Source organism: Macrotis lagotis, chromosome 2 (genome assembly GCF_037893015.1).
Source record: "Macrotis lagotis isolate mMagLag1 chromosome 2, bilby.v1.9.chrom.fasta, whole genome shotgun sequence".
NCBI lineage: Eukaryota > Metazoa > Chordata > Mammalia > Peramelemorphia > Peramelidae > Macrotis > Macrotis lagotis.
The window spans coordinates 104013612-104035328 of NC_133659.1; the positions used below are offsets into that span (position 1 = coordinate 104013612).

At 38.3% G+C, this 21717-nt stretch overlaps 1 protein-coding gene across 1 annotated transcript; it reads right to left on the reverse strand.

Moving 5' to 3' along the window:
* Positions 1-159: 159 nt before the first annotated feature.
* Positions 160-21353, reverse strand: GOLT1A (golgi transport 1A). The gene is made up of 5 exons (XM_074220415.1): positions 21252-21353; positions 18849-18940; positions 11749-11927; positions 6939-6996; positions 160-1992 (listed from the first exon to the last, which is right to left on the reverse strand). The coding sequence occupies exons 1-5, from the start codon at positions 21274-21276 to the stop codon at positions 1954-1956; spliced, it is 393 nt and encodes a 130-aa protein (XP_074076516.1). The 5' UTR covers positions 21277-21353; the 3' UTR covers positions 160-1953.
* Positions 21354-21717: the final 364 nt, after the last annotated feature.

Below are 21717 nucleotides of genomic sequence, written 5' to 3' on the forward strand. Positions count from 1 at the left end.
TCAACAACAACCACCACCACCAGGATATGAGGAGGGAGAACATTCCAGGCAGGGGCAATCAGTATGCAAAGAATCTTTTGATGTGGATTGTAGGATGTGTAGAGGGGAAGCAAGTAAAAGGAGACTGAAAGATAAGAGTGAACCAGATTCTTAAGGGCTTTATTTTTTTTTTGTTTGTGTTTTGGAGACAATCAATCAGGGTTAAGTGACTTGCCCAAAGTCACACAGCTAGTAAGTGTCAAGTGTACAAGGTTGCAGTTGAACTCAGATCCTCCTAACTCCAGGGCCAGTGCTCTGGTCACTTAGTTGTGCTACCCAACTGCCCAGGGTCTTATATAATTCTGTTCGCTCAGATGAGGAAACTGAGGTCCAGAGAAGATAAATCACTTATCCAAAGTCACACAGCTGATAAATAGCAGAGCCGTCCAATAGAGTTGCTTTTTGGTAATTGCCTATCTTTCCCTTCAGATTGTGAAGGGAAGGATCTATGCAAGGTAAAGTATAAAAGACACTACGTTTGAAGTCAGGGGACCTAGGTTCAAATCCTGACTTTGCCATATACTCTCTATGTGACTGGGGAAAAGTCATCTGGAATCTTTGGACATCCACAGAGGATAGCTCTCTTGGATACCTTTTAATGTCCTAGAGACATAGAGTTGTATTGGGGTGCATTCCTGGAATGGGAAGGCCTGCCTGGATTTGAGCAGCTGGTATCTAGGTCAGAATTTGAACCCAGATTTTCCTGACTCCGCATCTATACCTTACCCACTATACCAAAATGCCTCTCTGTGGAATTAAGATCTATATGAATGGGAAATTTTTAGAGCTGAAGCAATGATAGTTTCTTAGTATTGTTATTTCCAAGTATTATTTTCATCCCATTGAACAATACTGTTGTTGAATGAATTCATATTTACAGTTGGTGGAAAGGTTAAGGAGGTATGGTCTGGCGTCTTCTATCATACCAGGAACAACTCAATGATAGTACCCATCTCCCCATCACACTGAAAGCTCTCTGAAGATTGAGCCTGGATCTCTCCCAGAAGAAGACTGGAGGATGTCTTCTTTCAGTGAATCCTCCCCATCTCTTCCCCCTACAACATTCCTTGGCTGATTGGTTGTATCTTGTCCCTCAATATCGAAGAAGACTAAAATGACATCCCTGTTACAAGTGTGTCCAGTATGAGCCCGGAATGCTCTACCACAGCTTGAGCACAAATAGTCCATGTGAAAACCTGAGGTGGATATGCTAACGTTTCTCTCTCTCTCTCTCTCTCTCTCTAACACACACACACACACACACACACACACACACACACACACACACACACACACATATACACAGAATCTACAATCCAGCATAGGATTCAGGAAATAAATGATATCGAAATGCTTCATTCTAGTTGGCAGGATTGAAGGTTCCACAGAGAGGGGAATGTTCTACTGTGAGAGTTGTCAGATCCAAGAATAAAAGGTATGTGTCACTCTAGGACCAGGATTGTCCTTTATTCACCTGTGTGAGAAGATGTAAGTATAGGTAGAAGGTAGAAGGTAGAAGGCGTACTCCAGTCCAGAGACAGGGGACTGAACAAAATGATCTCACATGGACCATAAGACATCAACACTAAATTCTCTATGAGCAGCTTCTCAATCTGAAAGTTTACTTTAAAAGTCTTTCTTTTTGTGGTCCATAAATACAAGGCAGGGATTGAACCCATTCCCAGTCTGATCTCCATGGATGTTTGTCCCGGAACACTCCTTTCTCTTAGGGTATCCATGGGCCTGCAACTTTGGCAGAGTTTGAATTAAGGAAACTCTAGATTCAATGACTCAGCTCCATCCCACCAGCCCGACTCCAAGGGAAGACTGGAATTTGTCAAGAAAAGCATGTGGGGGCGGTGTTCAATCTTCCCCAGGTACAACAGTCTGAGTCAAGGAGTCCACCTCTGCTGATCAAACCATGGAGCTGGAGCCCTGGAGCCTCTGGAACAGCTGTGGGAACCAATAATCATTATTCCAGACAATGGCAGAAGAGTAGATTCAATATCCAGGTTATTATTAGGGCTGGCCTTGAGAGTCAGTTGGAGTATGAGGCACAGATGGTGAGGGAGCAGAGAAGGACAGAAACTCCAGATGGGTCAAGGCTTTGCATTCTCCCCTGTGCCTCCCGAGTCCTCGCTTTCTTCCAGATGCTACAGAAACGAGACTGAATCTCAGGATCTAGCTACAAGATAAACCTGTATTCTTCTCTTATGAGGGAGAGAATGTAAAACTATTTTTTTAGGTGAATCCATAGGGGATTATATGGTTCAGAATTTCTTACTTCTGATTAAATATGGGTCAGCTCCTAAAGCATAAGTTTTCTCATTTGAATCCACCCTGTTTTTATCCTTCCCTACATTTAGAGTTTAATTTAATTATGAATGAGTGAATGGAGTAAATGAATGATCTCTTTCCTTTTCTTGTGATTAGTATCAATGCCTCCTTTCAATCCACACTATGACTGCTCAGCATATTTTCTTTGCTCTCCACTTTAAATAGGAAGTCTACTCCCTATATTCTTTAACGTGTGAACATGGAAAAGCTAACTCATCTCTTCAAAGTTACCACTATCAATCCTCCTCACACCTACCACTTCCAAAGCAGCATCTAATATGGGTCTGGAACCTCATTCTTCTTTTGTCAATGAAACAGTTCCTGAAACTATACCTCTACCTTCTCAGTTTAACTGAAGAGCTGTTTCCCCTCTCCTCACACAGTTGATCTCATAGTTATTCTCCCCAGTCTCCTTGATTTTCTTAACTCTGACCCATAAAAACCCAATTATATGCCAACAAAAATAAAAGTAAATTTAAATTGATAAATATTTGCAAAAATACCTAGGTTAACAGACCACTAAGCAGAACAGTTAAATAAACCAACCACAAAAATTGAGCAACATATAAAATAAATTGCCAATGGAAAAAACAAAATAGGCCCTGATGGAATTATAAGGGGACTCTATCAAATAACCAAAGAATAACAAACACCAATTTTCAATAAATAATTTGCAAAAATATACATAGTAGAACCTTACTAAACTCCTTCTATGAGACAATTATGGCCCTGATCCTCAAACAAGAAAAGTTGGAAAAAGAAACCAATTTATCTATATTCCTAATATTAATGCAAAAATAGTAAAGAAATTATAATATATTTAGAATATTATTCACTCTGACTAGGTTACATTTATTCCAGGAATGAAAGGATTGCTCAATATTGGGAAAACTACACATGTAATAGACCCTACTAACAGTGAAACCAATTAGAAATTACGACTATATCAATAAATGTCAAAAAGGCTTTGACAAAATAGTCTTTATTTGTGTTAAAAACACAAAAAAAGCAAAGCAGTAAGTGGACTTTTCCTTAATGAGATAAATAGTATCTAATATAAAAACTAGCATTATTTATATTAGAAAAACATTAGAAGCCTTTCTAATAAGGGCAGAGGAATAGCAGGCACAGCAGGACTACCCACTGTCCCTACTATGATTTGATATAGTTCTATAAATGCTACCTATAGCAATAAGAAAATGAAAAGAAATAGAGGAAGGAGACATAGGAAAGAGAAGACAAAATTCTCTCTATTTGAAATTCATATTCTGATAGAATACTGCATAATAAAAAATAATCAACTTATCAGCAAAGAATCAAAATATAAACTAAACTCACAAATCATAAGTATTTCTGTATATTTCTAACACTAGCTGGAGGACAGAAAAAGTATATTTAAGATAATTACAAAATGTACATAATATCTGAGAATAAAAAACCTTACAAAGAACTGTACAAATAAAGGGAAATAAACAGTTGAAGATATTTTAATTGTTTCTATAATAAAAATAACATTACTACCAAAATTAAATTATGGGTTAATGCCTTGCCAATTAAACAAGCAAGGAATGAATTTTAGAATTAGAATAATATCAAACAATCTGAAAAATAATGTTACTACCTAAATTAAATTATGGGTTAATGACATGCCAATTAAATACCCAAGGAGTAATTTATAGAGTTAGAATACCAAACTTAATCTGAAATAACAAAAAGTCTGAAAAGATAAATAATGGGACAAAAAATAAGAATGAAAGAGTCAGTATTTATTACTAGATCTCAAGCCATTTTGGAAAGTAGTAATCATCAAAATTATTTGGTTCTGGCTAAAAATAGAAATGTGATCAATAGAACAAACCTGATAAGCAAGACTAAGAAGCAAATGAACATAGTATAATGATGTTTGGGAAACCCAAGGTAAGGCCTTTTTAGCTGACAAGAACTGCTGAGAAAACTGTAAAGAAATTTAGCAGAATTATGTTTGGACCAACATCTTATAATAAGTTCCAAATAGATATATAACCTAAATCTATTTCCATAGTAGGTATGTGGTTAGTGCTGAGCATACAAAGATTAAAAAGTGATGAGTCCCTGTCCTCAAAAATCTTACAATCTACTTGGAGGAAAATAATATATACACAAATAAACATAATACAAGATAGAGAATAATAGGACAATGGGGCAAAAAGATTCAGACATTGTCCTTTAGGGCACTGATCAACAACCAAAACCGATGCCATATTATCAGTGGAAATGTCAGTTTAAAAAGTTGTGCAGCTAACAGCTTTACCTCTGCACAGGACCATGGAATCTTTCCATGCCATTTGCCAGTTAAGTCTTCTCTATGTGCTGTCTTTCAGATTAAAATATAAGAGCTCCTTGAGAACAGGAATTATCTTTCTCTTCTGTATGTAATCATAGTACTTAACAGTGATCTTTATATAGTAAGTTTTCTTAAAAAACCATTTTTTTTTCATCCATATGATTAGGGGAATAAAAGAAAATCCATCAAAGTAAGTTAGAACTAAATAATGGGAGGACAGTTAGTTGGTGCAGTGGATAGAACAATGGCCCCTTGAGGTCAGGAGTACCTGAGTTCAAATCCAGCCTCAGACACTTTCTAATTACCTAGCTGTGTGGCCTTGTGCAAGCCACTTAACCCCATTGCCTTGCAAAAACCTTAAAAAAAAAAAAAAAGAACCAAATACTGGAAGCCTTAAATTCCAGGCTAAACCATTTGAATTTTATTCTATAATGTGTTACTAAAGAATATTTGAGAAGGGGGATTAACCTGCTCATTCTTATACCTTGGCAGAATAATTTTTGCAATTTCATAGGACAGATTAGAAAAGGGAGAAATGGAGTACAGCAGTTCAGGCAGTAGATAATGAGGGTCTGAACTTGGTGGACTGAAGGAGTAGAGAGAAGATAGGTTCATGACACATTATTTGTATCATGTGTTGGCAGAAGAATCCCAATCTGGATGGAATAGATTGTTTCTTGTATTCAGCAGCTTCAAAACCTTCCTTCAGGACATCCCAGATGACCTTACTCCTATTTCTAATAGGGTACTTGCCTGACTATTCCATCTACTCATTTTAGATCCAGTCCTCTGGTCATCCCTTTCCTATATCTGCATAATCTTTCAAGTTTCTCTGGATGTCTGCCTGAAGCTCCAAAAGAAGTGAAGGATCAACTCTTAGGATCATAGAATTTGGCCCTGAAAAGTACTGGAAATCATTTAATCCAGAACCCACATTCTATAGATAAGGAAATTGAAGTTCATGGTAGTTAAGTGATTTTTCTGAGATCATAAAGGTAGCAAATGTCACAGGTAAGATTTGAATGTAGAATCAATGACTACAATCAGGGATTTTTCTATCATGTTTTATTTATTTATTTATCTATTTATTGCTTTCTTCTTTTTTGAGAGCAAGGATAGGGAACCTTTGCTTTTTGCCAAGAGTCATTTGGATAGTTATAACATCATTTGCAGATCATCCAAAATTATTAGCTTAACAATTAGCTTGCTATATTTGGTCAAATATTTAATCAATTCACCCTTAAAAAGTTCCTAGATTTATTGAATTTCAAATCCTGCCTGTGGTTGCTGTAACAACATGAGACCAAATGATTTTGGAGATATGGTCTGCAGATCAGAGGATCCTTGCCCCTGCCTTAAGGGAGTCAATATAGCATTATGAGGATTGGAACAGGCAGGTGTTGGCATCAGAAGGCCATGATGAGGTAGAAATAGCATTTGATCTGAAGTCAGAGGAACTGGATTTCAATCTTAGCTCTCCAATTTACTACCTGCGATTTATTCCATTAGTCATTCTAAGTCTTAGTTTCCTCATATGTAAAAGGATTATACTAGATGATGTCAAAGGTCCTTTCCAGGTCCTTTACAGCCTACACTATGTATATTCATGGGTTTTTTTTTTCTTCTGCTACCTACTATCTGTGTGAACTTTGGCTAGTCAATTATCTTCTCTGAATCTATTTCTCTGAGAATACCTGCTCTTGTGTCTCAATGAGATAATATGGTTAACAATCTATAAAGTGATATATGAAGTATGAGCTTAACCTTTTCCCCCTTTCTCTTCTTCAATGACTTTTACCTCTGGTCTTCCATCATACCTCCCTTCCTTAATGACAATCCTAATTCCATTAACTCTCAGGAGGTCACCCTTGGCAGACTGGAAGAAATGGAATGATGTTCCTCATGCTAACCTGGAGAGAAGTGAAATTCCCAAAATGGACTTTGCACCAGCCACTGTCACACAAAAGACACAAAAAGTGCCTTCTTTTTGACTATTTATGATTCCATTGCCCCCTGCATCAGTGACATGGCAGACCTCTGGAGGACTAGTCATTTCAAGTTAAGTAACTTGTCCAGCACTTCCTATAAATTCCAGTTAATTAGTTTTTGAATAATGTTAAGGGCAGCAATCCCAGACCCTGGGGGTAGGGACAGAAGGAGGGACAGGTAGGGAATCTGTTTCTTTGGTAATACCTTCCTTTGGGAAGAATAGTTCTATAGTCTCTCTTATCTGACTTACCGAACCAAGAAATGGGATGTTAGAGCCTATGAATCCAAAAGCAACTGGAAAAAAACCCCTAAAAAAAAAAAAAAAGAAAAGAGAGGGTTAGTGATCATATCAAAGGAGATGAGCTAAGAATGGAGATGGCCATGACATAATGGAAAGAACATTGGATTTGGAGTTTAGAAAAGTAAAATTCAAACAAGTTCTGCTTCTCCCACCTACAAAGTAACTTGGTATCTGGCATCTTGTTCTCAACTGTAAAAATGAGGGGGGTATTGTCAATGATTCCATAGAAATATGTTGAATACAATTCTAAATGTACAACCTTTATCAGATTGCTCACTTCATTGAGGACAGAAGGAAAAGTGGCAGAAATATGTGGCAGAAAATAGCTTATGCAAGGATGAATGTTGAAAATTATCTTTGAATGTAATTGGAAAATAAATTTTAAAAAGAAAAAGAAAAAATGATTCCAAAGAACAAATAACATAACATTTTCAATCCTTTAGGCAGTAAGGCAGGGGACTCCTAAAGCAAGATATTGAATAGATTATCAGGATTAGGCATTGTATAGGATAATTTTGCTTATTTTTCTTTGCTAAAAAGGGGGATAAAAAGGTAAATCTGGTGGTGGGATGGTGGTAATAGTAGTTCTGGTAGTAATGGTAGTGAGGGCTATCCATGGGTACTCCCCTTGAGAAAAATCACTGAATCAGAAATGGATTTTTTTCTACCCAAAGAGGATATGTGTGTGTAACATCCATATGTTGAACTGGCTTAGGTTTCTAAAATGGGCTTTAGATGGGTTAAAGGATTTGTCCAGGGCTGCTCTGGTAATAATAGCAGAAGAGGACAGAGCTCATATCCTCTGACTCCAAACACAAGCCTCTCACTTTCTTTTCTTTTTTTATTTTAAACACCTTTTAAAAAAATTTTTACTTATTTAAGACAACGGAGTTAAATAACTTGCCCAAGGTCACACAGCTAGGCAATTATTTAGTGTCTGAGTTCAAATTTGAATTCAGGTCCTCCTGACTCCAGGGCCAGTGCTCTGTCCACTGCGCCATCTAGCTGCCCCCCAAACACAGGTCTCTCTCCTTTGAACAACTCTGCCTCTCACATAACCCCAATCTCAGATTGCCACAGACTCACTGGTTCCCATAGAAACCTAACCCAGGGAAAAAGAGAAAGGAGAAAGTCCATTGCTCCAAACTCCACTCCCTGATATCTATGAGGCATGGCACACAAGGTCCAGTGCTTTCATTTTCACTCTGTTCCAGGGAGCTAGGACTTTCACAAGAATAACTAAGAATTCTCAGCCCCATCTTAGCTCATGGGGTACAGCTTTCTCCACCTCTACATCCCTCACCTCCTCATTGGAACCTCTTTCTGTTCCAGGAAGGTCACTTTGCTCCCTATCCTATAATCCTTAAAAACCCATCCAATCCCCTAACTTTACAACTGAACAAACTGCTGTTTATGGTCTATGACTGTTGGACAAGTCACTTCAACTCTCCTGGTCTCAGTTTCCTTGTCTATAAGATGAAGGGGTGAGGGTTAGAGGACTTCTAAGATCCCTTGCAGTTCAAAAACTTTGACTCTATGAGGGTCAGAAGTTTAATTCAGTGATCTATTTTACATAGACGCTACATTCTTTCCTTTTCAGAACAAAGAATCAGCATATTTGCTCTTTTTTGTAGTTTATAGCACATTTCATTTTCTCCAAGATTTTTCTAACATCATTGACTGAAGTTTAGCAACCTCACAGTTCATTTCTTTTAGCTTCATTTCCATGGTTGTCTAGGCTCAATGATAGAATTCATTGAGACTCACTTATCCTGGGTTTCATGTCTTACAGGTCATTCTTGTACTATCCTTCCCAGACAAGAAAGGATTCTCATTGGCAAAGGAATCAGTTTAGCTTTTTTCTCATTGGTCATAATTATTACCCAATTCACATTTAAGAGGTGTTCCATCTCTTTTTTGTTCCTCTCCTACTCCTTTTTATCAATTGTTTGTTTTGAATAAGGGTCAATTTCTCAGACTCAGATTCTAGTCATGAGTCCCATTCTGCTAAATCTCATTGATGTCCATGAGATTAAATGCATTTCCACATACAATGTTTACTATGAGCAATTAGGTAGTAGATAGAGTACTGGGCCTAGAGTTCAAATTCGACCTCAGACTTACTAGCTGTATGACCCTGGGCATGTCACTTAACTCTATTTGCAGAAGGAAATCACAAATTTCCTGATATTGCCAAAAAAGAAAACCCAAATGACATCATGAAGAGTGGGACATGACTGAATAACTAGAGTCTCATGTGTATCCCATTTGTTAACCCTTACTTTGTGCATTTGTACACACCTAAGACCATAGGTTTTAATGATATCTCTCCCTCTTCTTAAAAATTGTATCCTATAATTTGGAACTTAACATTCTAAAAAGCAAATACTAAAAATTTTTTTGTCTATGTATAACTGAGAAAAAATAAAATAAAATAAAAAAATAAAAATTAAATGTTGAAAACCCTCTCTTCTGCTTTTCTTCCTATGATATAGTTGCTATTTTCTATTGTAGCTTTTCTGATCTTTTATGGGAAGCATTACTACTTCCTCCCTTAACTTAAAGTTCTTGATAAGATCTGAAAAACTTTTAGTAGCACTTGTCTGGTGCATGCAATCTCCAACTGTAGGCAAAGATAGTTTTCAACATTCATTTTGGGGGGTAAGCTTTTGAGTTCCATGTTTTTCACCCTTCCTCTTTTCCCTTCCCTTTCCCCTTGAGAGCAAGTAATCAGATATAGCTCGTACATGTATAACTATGTTAAACGTATTTCCATATTAGTCATGTTCTGAAAAATGAATCAGAACAAAAGAGAACAAAACCCCACAAATCTCCCCTTCTTCTGAACTTCCCTGTTGTTGTTGAGAACACTCCCAGTCACCCAGACTCACTGTTTAAATAACATTCTTTCACTTAGACCACATGACAGTCAGTCAAACACTGTCCTAAGTGTTGGAGCTGCAAAAAAAGGCAAAGATTCTGCCTTTAAGGAACTTTCATTCTAATGGGAGAGGCAACATGCAAAACATTTTACATATCATATCAATGCTGTGGAATTGGAAGATAATTTCACAGAGAAGGTGATGAGAGGGACTGGGAAAAAAATTCCTGTAGAAGATGAGGTTTGAATTTATTCTTTTTTTTTTTGCAAGGCAATGGGTTTAAGTGGCTTGCCCAAGGCCACACAGCTAGGTAATTATTAAGTGTCTGAGGCCAGATTTGAACTCAGGTATTCCTGACTCCAAGGCTAGTACTCTATCCACTGCTCCACCTAGCCACCCCTGAAGAGAGATCAGGGAGGCCAGGGGGCAGAGATGAGGACAGGGGACAGGAAGGAGAAATGTCCATAGTTGGGAGATGGAGTATCTTGTGCAAGGAATAGCAGAGGTCAGTGTTGGTGGATCATGTAGGGGAACAAAGAGTAAGAACACTGAAAAGGTAGGAAGAGGGTAGGTTGTGAAAGACATTAGAAACCAGACAGAGGATTTTATATTTTATTTATATTTAATGTAATATAATTTACTATGTAATTTGTATTTATAATTACTAAATTATAATTATATTTAATAAAGTGCTAGGGGGTGAGGGAATTCTTAGCATGTTGCAATCAATAAATGTTTGTTGATTGACTCAAAGTTCAGCATTCTAGTCAAAGCACTAGGCTGTCTGTTTGGGGTATGATCAAATGAGGTAATTATGTAAAAATATTTTTTAGTTACAAAGTAATATGGAGATGTAAACTATTGATTGACTGAAACAGGGATGGTTCTTTCATAACATTTTTTGTTGTTGATCAGTTTTGTCTTAATCTTTACGACCCCATTTATGGTTTTCTTAGGAAAGATACTGGACAGGTCTGCCATTTCCTTTTCCAGGTCATTTTACAAATGAGGAAACTGAGGCAAACAGGATAAAGAGATTTGCACAGGGTGACATAGAGAGTCTCTCTCTCTCAGCTGGAATTGAACCAGGTCTTCCTGACACCAGGTCTAAAATGCTAGCTGCCTCACTTCTTAAAGCCCTGCACAAAAAGCTGGTATTTGCTTTAAGAATCTCAGGCATGTGAAATCTAGTAGAACCCACAAAGACAACCAGACTTCAAATCATGCTTCTTTCACTTCTGTTGTCATCCCTATCTTTTATGCACCAGAAATTTGGGCTCCATACCAGGAACCCCCCTGGACTCTGATAGGTATGAGTTTTTAGTCCTCCCAAGTCTTATCCTTACTTCCTGGCCCCTAGCTCCAAAACATGGCAGGCACATTTGGCCCTTTTCTAGATCCCCTTTATCTGGGGTCTAGCCATACTAGAATGCAAGCTCCTTGAGGACAGGGGCTGTTTTGTTTTGCTTGTTTTGTTTGTCTTATTTGTACTTGAAATGTAGTGAGCATTTAACAAATACTCTATCATCTATCACTTTCTCTCTGCAAGTCTGACTGCCTCTCTCTGTGACTGTCTCTATCTGCCTCCCTCTCTGCGTCTCTGTTTCTTGTCTCTGTCCAGTTCTTTGAATTTTTCTGACTCTGTCTATGTTTCTCTGTCTCTCTCTGTCCCTCTGTCTTGGCCTTTGACTGTTTATCTCTGTCTATCTCTGTTCTCTCTGTCTCTCTCCCTTTGTCTGTGTCTCTGTCTTTCTTTGCCTCTCTCCCTCTTTGTTTCTCTCTCTCTCTCTGTCTCTCTGTCTTTGTTTATGTCTCTTTCTCCCTGTCTCTCTCCCCCTACTCTCTTTCCCCATTCCTGCAAGGAAAGGTCCACTCACTTGAAGAGGTTTATAAAGCCATAAGTCTCCAGGGCCATCCCCAAAAGAGGCCAACGCATGAGGACGATTATCACACCACCCAGGAAGAAACTTGTTCCCTTCAATTTGTGCCGTTGAAAGAAGAATCCAAAAGTCCTTCTCAAACCAATGATGAAGGAGAGGCCACATAGGAATAGTATCTGTGGAGAAGAGAAAAAAGAGTCATGGAGCAGTGATGTGGGACAGAGCACTAAGGATTGAGGACTAAGACCTTGGTTCAGGGATTATACAATAGGGAGGACCTTTTTATCTTCTTAGCAGCAGAAGGAGAAAATACTAGAACTGCTTCAGGAATAATGCAAAATTCTAAAAATCTTTAGGAAAAGGAAAAAACTCAGCTGGGCTGGGCTGGGTGGAAGGGAGGGAAAGACCTCTTTGAATCAGGGAAATGTACAATATGGCCTTTGAAGGATCAGTTTTTAATAATGCATATTTTAGTTTTCTGCAATGTTGTTTTTCCAAAGCACTTTCCTAGATAAAATTTAATTGCTTATCACACTCTCCCTGGAAAGGAGAAATGTTTCTACTCATTTTACAGAAGAGAGAGTTGAAACTATTGCCAAAAATCACACAGCAAGCAAATGGCTGAACTGGGTTGGAAAGACAGTCAGACTTCTGGTCCAAGGAAAAGCACATTAGAAGAATGAATAAATGGTTGGATTTAAGAGTCAGAAAGACCTGAGGGGAGTCAGATTCCACATTGGATGATTACTAGTCAAGTCACTTAACCTCTCTAAATCTCAGTTTCCCCTTCTGTAAAATACATAAAGCCCATAATATCTGCCTCCCAAGATAATTATATGATTCAAATTAGGTAATGCATGGTTTCTTTGAATTATTTGCTCTTTTCATATGGAAGAATCTGGTATAGAAAAGAGCAGGGGGAAAAACTGCTATGCAAAGAAAAAGATTTAAATCAGTTGATAAAAGATGGAATATTGCCTTTGTCATAAATGATCGTTTAAATGCCTAAAAAGAAAAGGGAAATAACATTGGCATAACCAGCTTAAAAATGCCAAATGTGAACAAAGAAACACAGTTTTCAGATGAGATTTAAGCAGTTTTAGACAGAACATGAAATGTGGAGCAAATATGAAGACTTAAATCACCTGTAAAAAATACACCTTTGTAAAAAAAATCACCTGTAAAAAATGATCATTTGCATTTAATCAGTGTGATGGTTTAAAGCAAGTGTGGGGAACCCTTTTTCTGCCAAGGGCCATTTGGATATTTATTCATTATTTGTGGGCTTTATTTGGTCAAACAATTTATTCACCCCTAAAGCTCCTAGATGTATTGAATTTCGAGTCATGCCTGCAAGGTGCCATGGCAGTGCCAGACCTAATGATTTCATGGGCCTTTAATGACTCGCAGGTCAGACATTCCACCCCTGGTTTAGAAAGTCATAGAAAGGCCTTTTACTTATTAAAACCAGGAAAAATCCACATTTTCCCCCCAGTTTTATGTCTAAGAATATAAAATGAGATAGAAGACTGTTAGGAACTTTGAGCTGCAAAACATTATACACTCTCAATCATTTATTAGTGAGGACCATACTATTTCTAAATATATAAAAGGCTATATCTTGGAAGAGGGATTAGACCCTCAGGGTGAGTGAAAGTAGCAGAAAAGTTGATTTTGATGTTTTTTAAGCATCTTAATAATTAGCACTGTTCTCAGAGCAGATTGAGCCTCAAGAAACATTGGGTAGGGGCAGCTAGGTGGCGTAGTGGATAGAGCACTGGTCCTGGAGTCAGGAGTACCTGAGTTCAAATCCGGCCTCAGACACTTAATAATTACTAGCTGTGTGACTTTAGGCAAGTCACTTAACCCCACTGCCTTGCAAAAACTAAAAAACAAACAAAAGAAAACATTGGGTGACTCATTCTGTTCTATCATACAACAACTTTCAGTGTAGTGGATAAAACATTGGACCTGAATTCAGGAAGACCTGTGTTCAAATCCTAGCTTAGGTACTTCCTGGCTGTATGTCCCTGGGCAAGTCATTTAATATCTTGTCTGCTTCAGTTTCCTGGTCTGTAAAATGAGGATAATAACAGTACCCACTTTCCAGGGGTTTTGCGGGGATAAAATCTGTAATAGTATTTGCTTAGCAAGCCTAAAATCTATATAAATACTAGCAATTATTATCCTCAGAGGTCTTCAAGTGGAAGTTGGCTGACCCCTTGTGGGGGATATTATAGAGGAAATTTCCTGTTCAAGTACTGATTGGACTAAATTACCACTGACATCCTCTCCCATTACAATTCTATTATTTTTCTATACAGCTTACTGTCCCTGTCCTTACAACCTCTTGTATCCCATCTGCAGACCTTAAAACCTAATGAGTTACTTTCTTGTCAAACTTAGTGGAGGTCAGATACTTGAAGAGACATGTTAAACCAAATCAAATATTCGTTAAATACCTACTACATGAAAAATCATTGTGCTAAGCTCTATGGATACAGCTCTCCACAATAATAGCCAGCATCCCCAGTGGATATTAATGGATATTAATCCTTGAAGATTAGTCTGCAACCTCTCTTTGGTCAGTAAGCTCTAGGAAGTGACTAGAGGTACAGAGAAGGCAAGTTTTTTTGCCCAATATGACAGAACTTGTATATATCAAAAGGGAAATACTAAGCTAGGTTTTACTAGTTCAGCACCATATCCATTCAGTTACTCTGCCTCAATGAAGGAGAACAACTATATGTATAGTGTTTTAATGTTTGTAAAGAATTTGGTTTCCTCTGGTCCTCATGTCAATCTTATGAGGTAGGTATTAGAAATAGATTCATATCACAGGTAAGGAAAATAGTAAATACTAAAATTATAATAATGATTAGCATTTATACAGCACTTTAAGGTTTATAAAGCGTATTTGTATTTTAATACATTTGATTCTTTCAGTAACCTTGTGAGGTACTGAGACATGAAGAGACTAAATGACATGTTCAAACAGTAAGTGTCTGAGGTGGATAGGAATCTAAGTCTAGAACTTTATTCTCTATTCCACACTGTCTCAAAGAAGAAGATGCCAGACCCTGGGCTGGGGGAGTTGGTTCTTGATTTTGTTCTAGGGACACAATGTAGATAGGAGCCATCCAGTGATATTCTGGAAGTCAACTCTAACCAAGTTTATTATTACATTTTCAGTGAGCATTTATGACTTGGAAATGGGCAAAAGCTACAAATTAGGGTTTGATTTATTGTTTTATTAATTATTTAAACTAAAGAAACTGATAGGAGAGAACTCTGCTATACCAGAATGGAATGACTAAACAAGTAAAGGTGCATGAATACTATGGAATACTATTGTTCTATAAGAAATTATAAAGAGTCAGACTCTAGAGAAGCATGGAATGACTTATGGGATCTGATGCTAATTGAAGGGAGGAGAACCAAGACAACAATGTACAGAATGAGTATAGAGTGAGGAGGACAAGCCACAGAACCTGCAACAAGAATCAGGGGAAACCAGTCTGCATCTCCAGAGCACAGCCTACAGACAGTAAGGGGGTCAGGGGAGACTGCAGAAATCTCTCTGCTCTCCCTGGGGAAGGACTTCGCTGTTTGTCCACACTTAAATCCAGGTTGCAATTTGGCTTTCCACACTAAGATAGCAGGGACCCTCCTCACAGCTCCAGGGCAGAGGAGAGTACCTGTGGTCATCTACATATCAAAGCACAGGCAAGAGAGCATAAGACCTTGGAGAAATAAAGATCCCAGTGGGGGTGTCCCCCCCAAAACCCCAAAGCCTTGGAAATGCTGTAAATTAGTCTTGGGCTGAGGAAATGAGTAAACAACAGAAAGAAAAGAATCTGACCGCAGAAAATTACTTTAGTTCCATGGAAGATCAAAACACATACTCAGATGATGACAAAATCGAAGCTTCCATATTCAAAATCTCCAAGAGAAATAGAAAATGGGCTCGGGCTATGGATGAGCTCAAAAAAAAAGGCTTTGAAAAGCAATTAAGGAAGATGGAGGAAACATTGGGAAGAGAAATGAGAGTGATGCAGAAAAATCATGAACACCAAATCAGTAACTTGGTGAAAGAAATACAAAAACATACTGAAGAAAATAATATGTTAAAAGCCAGTTTAGGCCAAATGGAAAAAACAAAACAAAGGGCAAATGAGGAAAAGAATGTCTTAAAAAACAGAATTGGCCAGCTGGAAAAGGAGATAAAAAAGGTGTCTGAAGAAAATAACTCCTCCAAATGCAGAATGGAACTAAAGGAAGCTGATGACTTTGCAAGAAATCAGGAAGAAATAAAACTCTTCTAAAAAAGCTAAAAATTATAAGAAAATGTGAAATATCTCATTGGAGAAACAACAGACCTTAAAAACAGATCCAGAAGAAATAATTTAAAAATTATTGGGCTATCTGAAATCCATGACCAGGAGAAGAAGCCATTTTTCAAGAAATAATACAGCAAAATTGCCCTGAGATCCTAGAAGCAGAGGATAAACTAGAAATCAAGAGAATTCACCAGAGATCCTAGAAGGAAAACTTCCAAGAATATTATAGCCAAATTCCAAAACTCCCAAGTCAAAGAGAAAATTCTAAAAGCTGCCAGAAACAAATAATTCAACTACCGAGGCTCCATAGTCATGATTACACAGGATCTGGCAGCATCTACATTAAGGGCTCACAGGGCTTGATTTAAAACCAAGAATCAACCACCCAGCAAAACTGAACATCCTCTTTCAAGGGAAAAGATGGACATTCCATGAAACAGGGGACCTTCAAACTTTCCTATTGAAACAACCAGAACTGAACAGAAAGTTTGATCTTCAAGAGTAAAGGAGTCGGGTGAACCATAGTGGGGTGGACAAGAAGGACTAACTATGGGGAACTTAATAATATTGAACTGTTTGTATTCCTGCATGGGGAGAAGATATTGAAAACTTATAAGAACTTTTTCATTTATAAGAGCTGTTAGAAGGAGCATATATAGACAGGACATAGGAAGGAATGTAATATAATGGTATAATATAGTAAAAAGATGGAGTCAATGGGTGATAAAGGGAAGTACTGGGAAGCAGCAAAAGGAGAGGAAGAAGGAGTTAAGAGATTTCACATAAGAGTCAAGAAAAAGCTTTTTCAATGGAGTGGAATGGGGGGAAGGCAAGAGGGAATGAGTGAGCCTTCATTCTCAGCAGAAATGGCTGAGAGAGAAAATAATATACACACTTAATAGGGTACAGAAATCTATCTTACCCTAGAGAAAAATGAGAAGAAAGGGATGGGATAAGGGGAAATGGAGGAGGGAAGGGGGGGAATAGATGATAGAAGAGAGGGAAGATTGTGCAAGAGGGTACTCAGATACAACACATTTTTGGATAGGGACAGGATGAAAGGAGAGAGAGAATAGAATAAATGAGAGTGGGGAGGAATAGAGTGGAGAGACATACAGCTAGTAATAGCAACTGTGGGAAAAATATTGAAGCAATTTCTCTGGTGGGCTTCTGATAAAGAAGGCAACTCACCCTAGAGACAGAACCACTGGAATCTGAACATATACTGAAGTACATTTTTTCTCTCTCTCACTATTCCTGAGGTTTCTTGTCTTCTTGGGGGGGGGGGGAAGGGGGTTTATGTTTACTCTTATAATAAAATTATTGTAATAATATAAAATAAATAAATCAAAAAACATAAATGAAAAATAGAAAAAAAGAAAAAAGAAAAATGAAAAAAAGAAACTGATAAAGAAAAATGTTAATAATGCAAATTAAATTTTGAATTGTGTTGAGTACAGGATGATAACTGATCTTGTTTGGATGTCTGGGTATGAAACATTTACCAGAATGCTGTTGGAGCATTCTCAACTTTTCTTCCTCCATTCTACCTGTTGCCATGTGAATTCTACCTCTTTTAACACCTTTTAGCTATATGCCCTTCTCTCCACTCATACCACGTCTTAAAACTTAATTACTACCAATCTCTCTGTTCTCTAATGTATCTGGCACAGAGTTGCCATATTACCAAAGCACAGGGGTAGGGAAATTAGATGTCACTATCTCTGGAGTCACGAGGACCTGAGTTCAAATCTAAAATCATATGGTTAAGAGCCGTATGACCCTGATCAACCCTGATTGCCTCAAAAATAAAATAAATCTCAGGATTGATTGTGTCATTCCTTCTCTTACCCCCAAATTCTAGGTATTACTTATTGCTTCAAGGATTAAAATATGACTGACATGGAAAACCCTTTACTTCTGATCCCAACCTATATTTCCAGATTAATTTCACTTAATTTCCCTTCACACACCATACATTTTGGCAGACTCGTCTATTTACTCAGTTTTTTGTTTGTAACCTTCCATTTCCTGCCTGTGCTTTTGCTGTCTATCCTCTGTTCTTAGACTGCTCTTTCTCTCGTCTTGCTTCTATCTTCTGTAATCCCCTGCTTCCCTTTCAAGGCTTAGTTCAAATATTACTCCCTTCAAGAATCTTTCCTGATTCACCTAGTTGTTAATGCTCCCAACCCCACTCAACTAACAGTTTTGTTTATATCTATGATATATTTGGACAGCTAGGTCATTCAGAGGATAGAGTATTGGACCTAAAGTCTTGCTGAGTTCAAATCCATTCTCAGACATTTACTAGTTGTATGACCCTGGACAAGTCACTTAAACTTTTTGTCTCAGTTTCCTTGTCTGTAAAATGAGTCAGAAAAGGAAATGGCAAATCACTCTAGTGTCCTTAGCAAGAAAACCCCAAATGCGGTCACAAAGAGTGTGAATCAGTGGAAAAACAACCAAACAACAAAATGATATATTTATTTATCTCTATAAACATGTTTATTTCCCTAGTAGAATATAAGATTCTTGAGGGCAGGGACAGCTTTGATTTTGCATGGGTATACTCTCTTCCTAATCCAGAATTTAAGCACAGAATGTACTGATTAACACTTGATTAATTGGTTGACTGACAATTAGCAATAGTTTATCAAAGTCTATTTGGATTCCCTTTCTTGGATCTTGAAAAGGAAACAAGGGTAGGTGTGTGATCTTGGAAGGATTTGGGACAGGGTGTAGAGAAGGGTGACTCACATTTCCAAAGGCCAGAAGCACGGAGTCAAAGTACAAGAGGATCCCAAAGAGGATGAAGAAAATGCCAAAGCCCATGGTACCCATGCCAATCTCTGCAAACAAAAACATGACAGATGGGCTGGAATGACATGGTGAGGAAAAGCAAAATATCCAGTTTCAGAAGTTCCAGGACACTAGGCAAAGTGTCCTACAGGTTGAATGACTGCAAGCTAGGCTTTTTTCTTCAACTGGACAAAACATTCAAAATGGGACATTTCCCCTTCCTTTTAGTAGGTTTGAAAATTGTACCTCCTCATCAATTACTTTCCAGAGAAGGCTTATAACATCTACAAGTTGATTTATCACCAAATTAAATGCTGATTTTTGTGGAACCCCAAGTCTCAAAACCCAGTTGTTTGGTGGAGATTGATGAATTACCCTCACCTATGTGAGGGGTGAGCCATAGTTGACTACAGTGGGAGGGAAGAACCCCAAGATCTTACTTTTCTCAGTGCTTAGATACACACACCCCCACACCCACACCCACATGCGTACATAATATATGCTTATTTAATTTAACATAGTCGTATATATATTTACATATAGTTATTTATATATTTATTTATTCTGTTATTAAAAGTCATATTAAAAATTATCCCATATTGTGCATTGCTCTAAATCATTTCTTTAATAGCTGCCTGGAACTTTGCCTAACCCTTGTCCTAACTTTGCAAGGTAAGTTCCTCTACCAGCCCCTGGACAAATTACCCATTGTCCTTCTGGAGGGTATCCAGCCATATTCTGGTTCAACTGGATCTCAAGGAATAAAGATTTAAGGTCCACACAGTCACAGTTCTCATACTCTATGAACCCTCCACTGACTGCTGCTCTCCACAAAAATGTCTGGAGGATGGAGATTCTGAATGGGAGATGCCAGAAAGGTCTTCAGGATGAGCAAGATGCTTATTAGAATTTGTTGGGGGAAAGAAGGGAGAAGGGAAGTGGGAAAGCCTCGGACTAATTAATCTACTTCAGACTTGTCAGTTGTTCCTCTTGTGTCCTATGAAGATGTTAAATGATAAAGCAGGAAATTCAAACCATATGATGCCCAGGTATTGAATCCACATCAGCTCCTAATGCCTTCTCACTTTGAATTACTTCATCTACTCCAGGAGTGGGGAACCTTTTTTCTGTTAAGTGCCATTTAGATATTTATAACATCATTCACAATTCATGCAAAATTATCAACTTGAAAATTGTAACCTGTAAAAGTTCCCAGATTCATTGAATTTCAAGTCCCACCTGACATTTCCTTGACAGCACCAGACCAAATGATTTTGTGAATCTTATACAGCCCATGGGCCAGAGGTTCCCTGCTCCTGATCTATTCTAAAGGTTCTTAATCTGAGTTCCATGAACTCTTTTTTAAAACTTTGATCACTGCATTTCAGTGGGATTGGCTTCCTTTGTAATTATTTGAATTAAAAAATTTGATTTGGAAAAGGGATCCATTGGCTTCTCTAGGCTGCTGGAGAGGTTCTAGTCACATGAATGGTTAAGGATTCCCATTCTACTCTGTCTATAGCTTGGAAGTAACTCATCATTGACCTGGCAACTACCCACATTAAATTGTGAGCTTCTCATGGAAAAGGACTGTTTGTCTTTATTGTACTCCCTGCTTCACACTGGGACTGGCATACCAGAAGCATTTAATAAATGTCTGTTGCCAGACTGACTGACTGTTCAATGTTTTATTCACTACATTATGCTGCAGTTAAGAGACAGAGTAAATAGAGGAATCAGGAATTCACTTACTGGCTGTGTGACCCTCAGCACATCACTGAACCCTGTTTGTCTTAATCCATTAGAGAAGGAAACAAAACACTCTAGTATCTTTGCCAAGAAAATCCCACAGACAGTATTGGTCCTTGGGGTCACACAGAATCAGACACATTGAATAATATTAAAAATTCTGTCTTTGTTTTTGTATGGTCAAATGAGATAATGTATTTTAATGTACTGATTAATATATTCCATCCTCATCTCTGTCCTATACGAGATTTTCCCATGCCCTGGTCTCACTCCCACCAAACATTCAAGGATGATGATCTGGTCCCTTGGTATCAACCTAGGGATTACTAGGAGCCATAAATCTAAGCCAAGGGATGAATGGTGAGGACCACTTTCCCTCTGAAGACCCAAATGCCACACCCAGCCTATGTCCCTGAAGTCTCCCATATGCCAACAAAGCAACCTCTTGCCTCTTAGCTCCAGAGGTCAGAGTGACAATTTGCCTGCTTCCATCACCCCTAGAGGTGGAGATAGTATGGAATGGTCTCAGCTTCTGCTCATCAACCCAAAGTTTCTCTCCCCCAATCCCACCTACCCCTTTCCTCTGCCTCTTGCATCTTATCCCTTACTCACTCTGCCAATCGGAGATGGAGATCATGGTTACAGCCTATGAGGGGAACCCTTGGAGACAGTCGCCCTGGGAGCCAGTGAGTAGTATGAATCCTAGAGCTCCTACACATGCTGTTGGAGTGAACCTTGGCAAGGTTGTGAAATCCCTTCCTAAACAAATCATTAACTTCCAAGCCTGGAGAAGGTCATTTAAAGACACAGTCTCCTTCCTCAAGTCTCTTCCCAAATAGTTCCTTCCATTGATGATCCCCTCCCCCATACTCTCATAAACCTTGCCTCAGGGCCCATAAGTTGAGATTCTTTCAATCTTTCAGTAGGATAGTAGCAGCTAGTGTTTTAGTACCTAGATATCAAAGAACCAGGACAGTAGGACGTGTGGTCACCTCCTTGGGCCCCCCTGTCCCTTCTTCAGCCTCTCCAGAAGAGACCAAGGGTCTCTGTCCCACACTCTAGTCCAAGTGCAGCTCTA

Coding starts and splice junctions, on each gene's coding strand:
- GOLT1A (XM_074220415.1), bottom strand. CDS start 21,276: ATGATCTCCATCTCCGATTGGCAGA. Junction 11,928..18,848: donor TGCTTCTGGCCTTTGGAAAT/GTGAGTCACCCT, acceptor TCTTCTCCACAG/ATACTATTCCTATGTGGCCT. Junction 6,997..11,748: donor GGCTTTATAAACCTCTTCAA/GTGAGTGGACCT, acceptor TTTTTTTTTTAG/GGGTTTTTTTCCAGTTGCTT.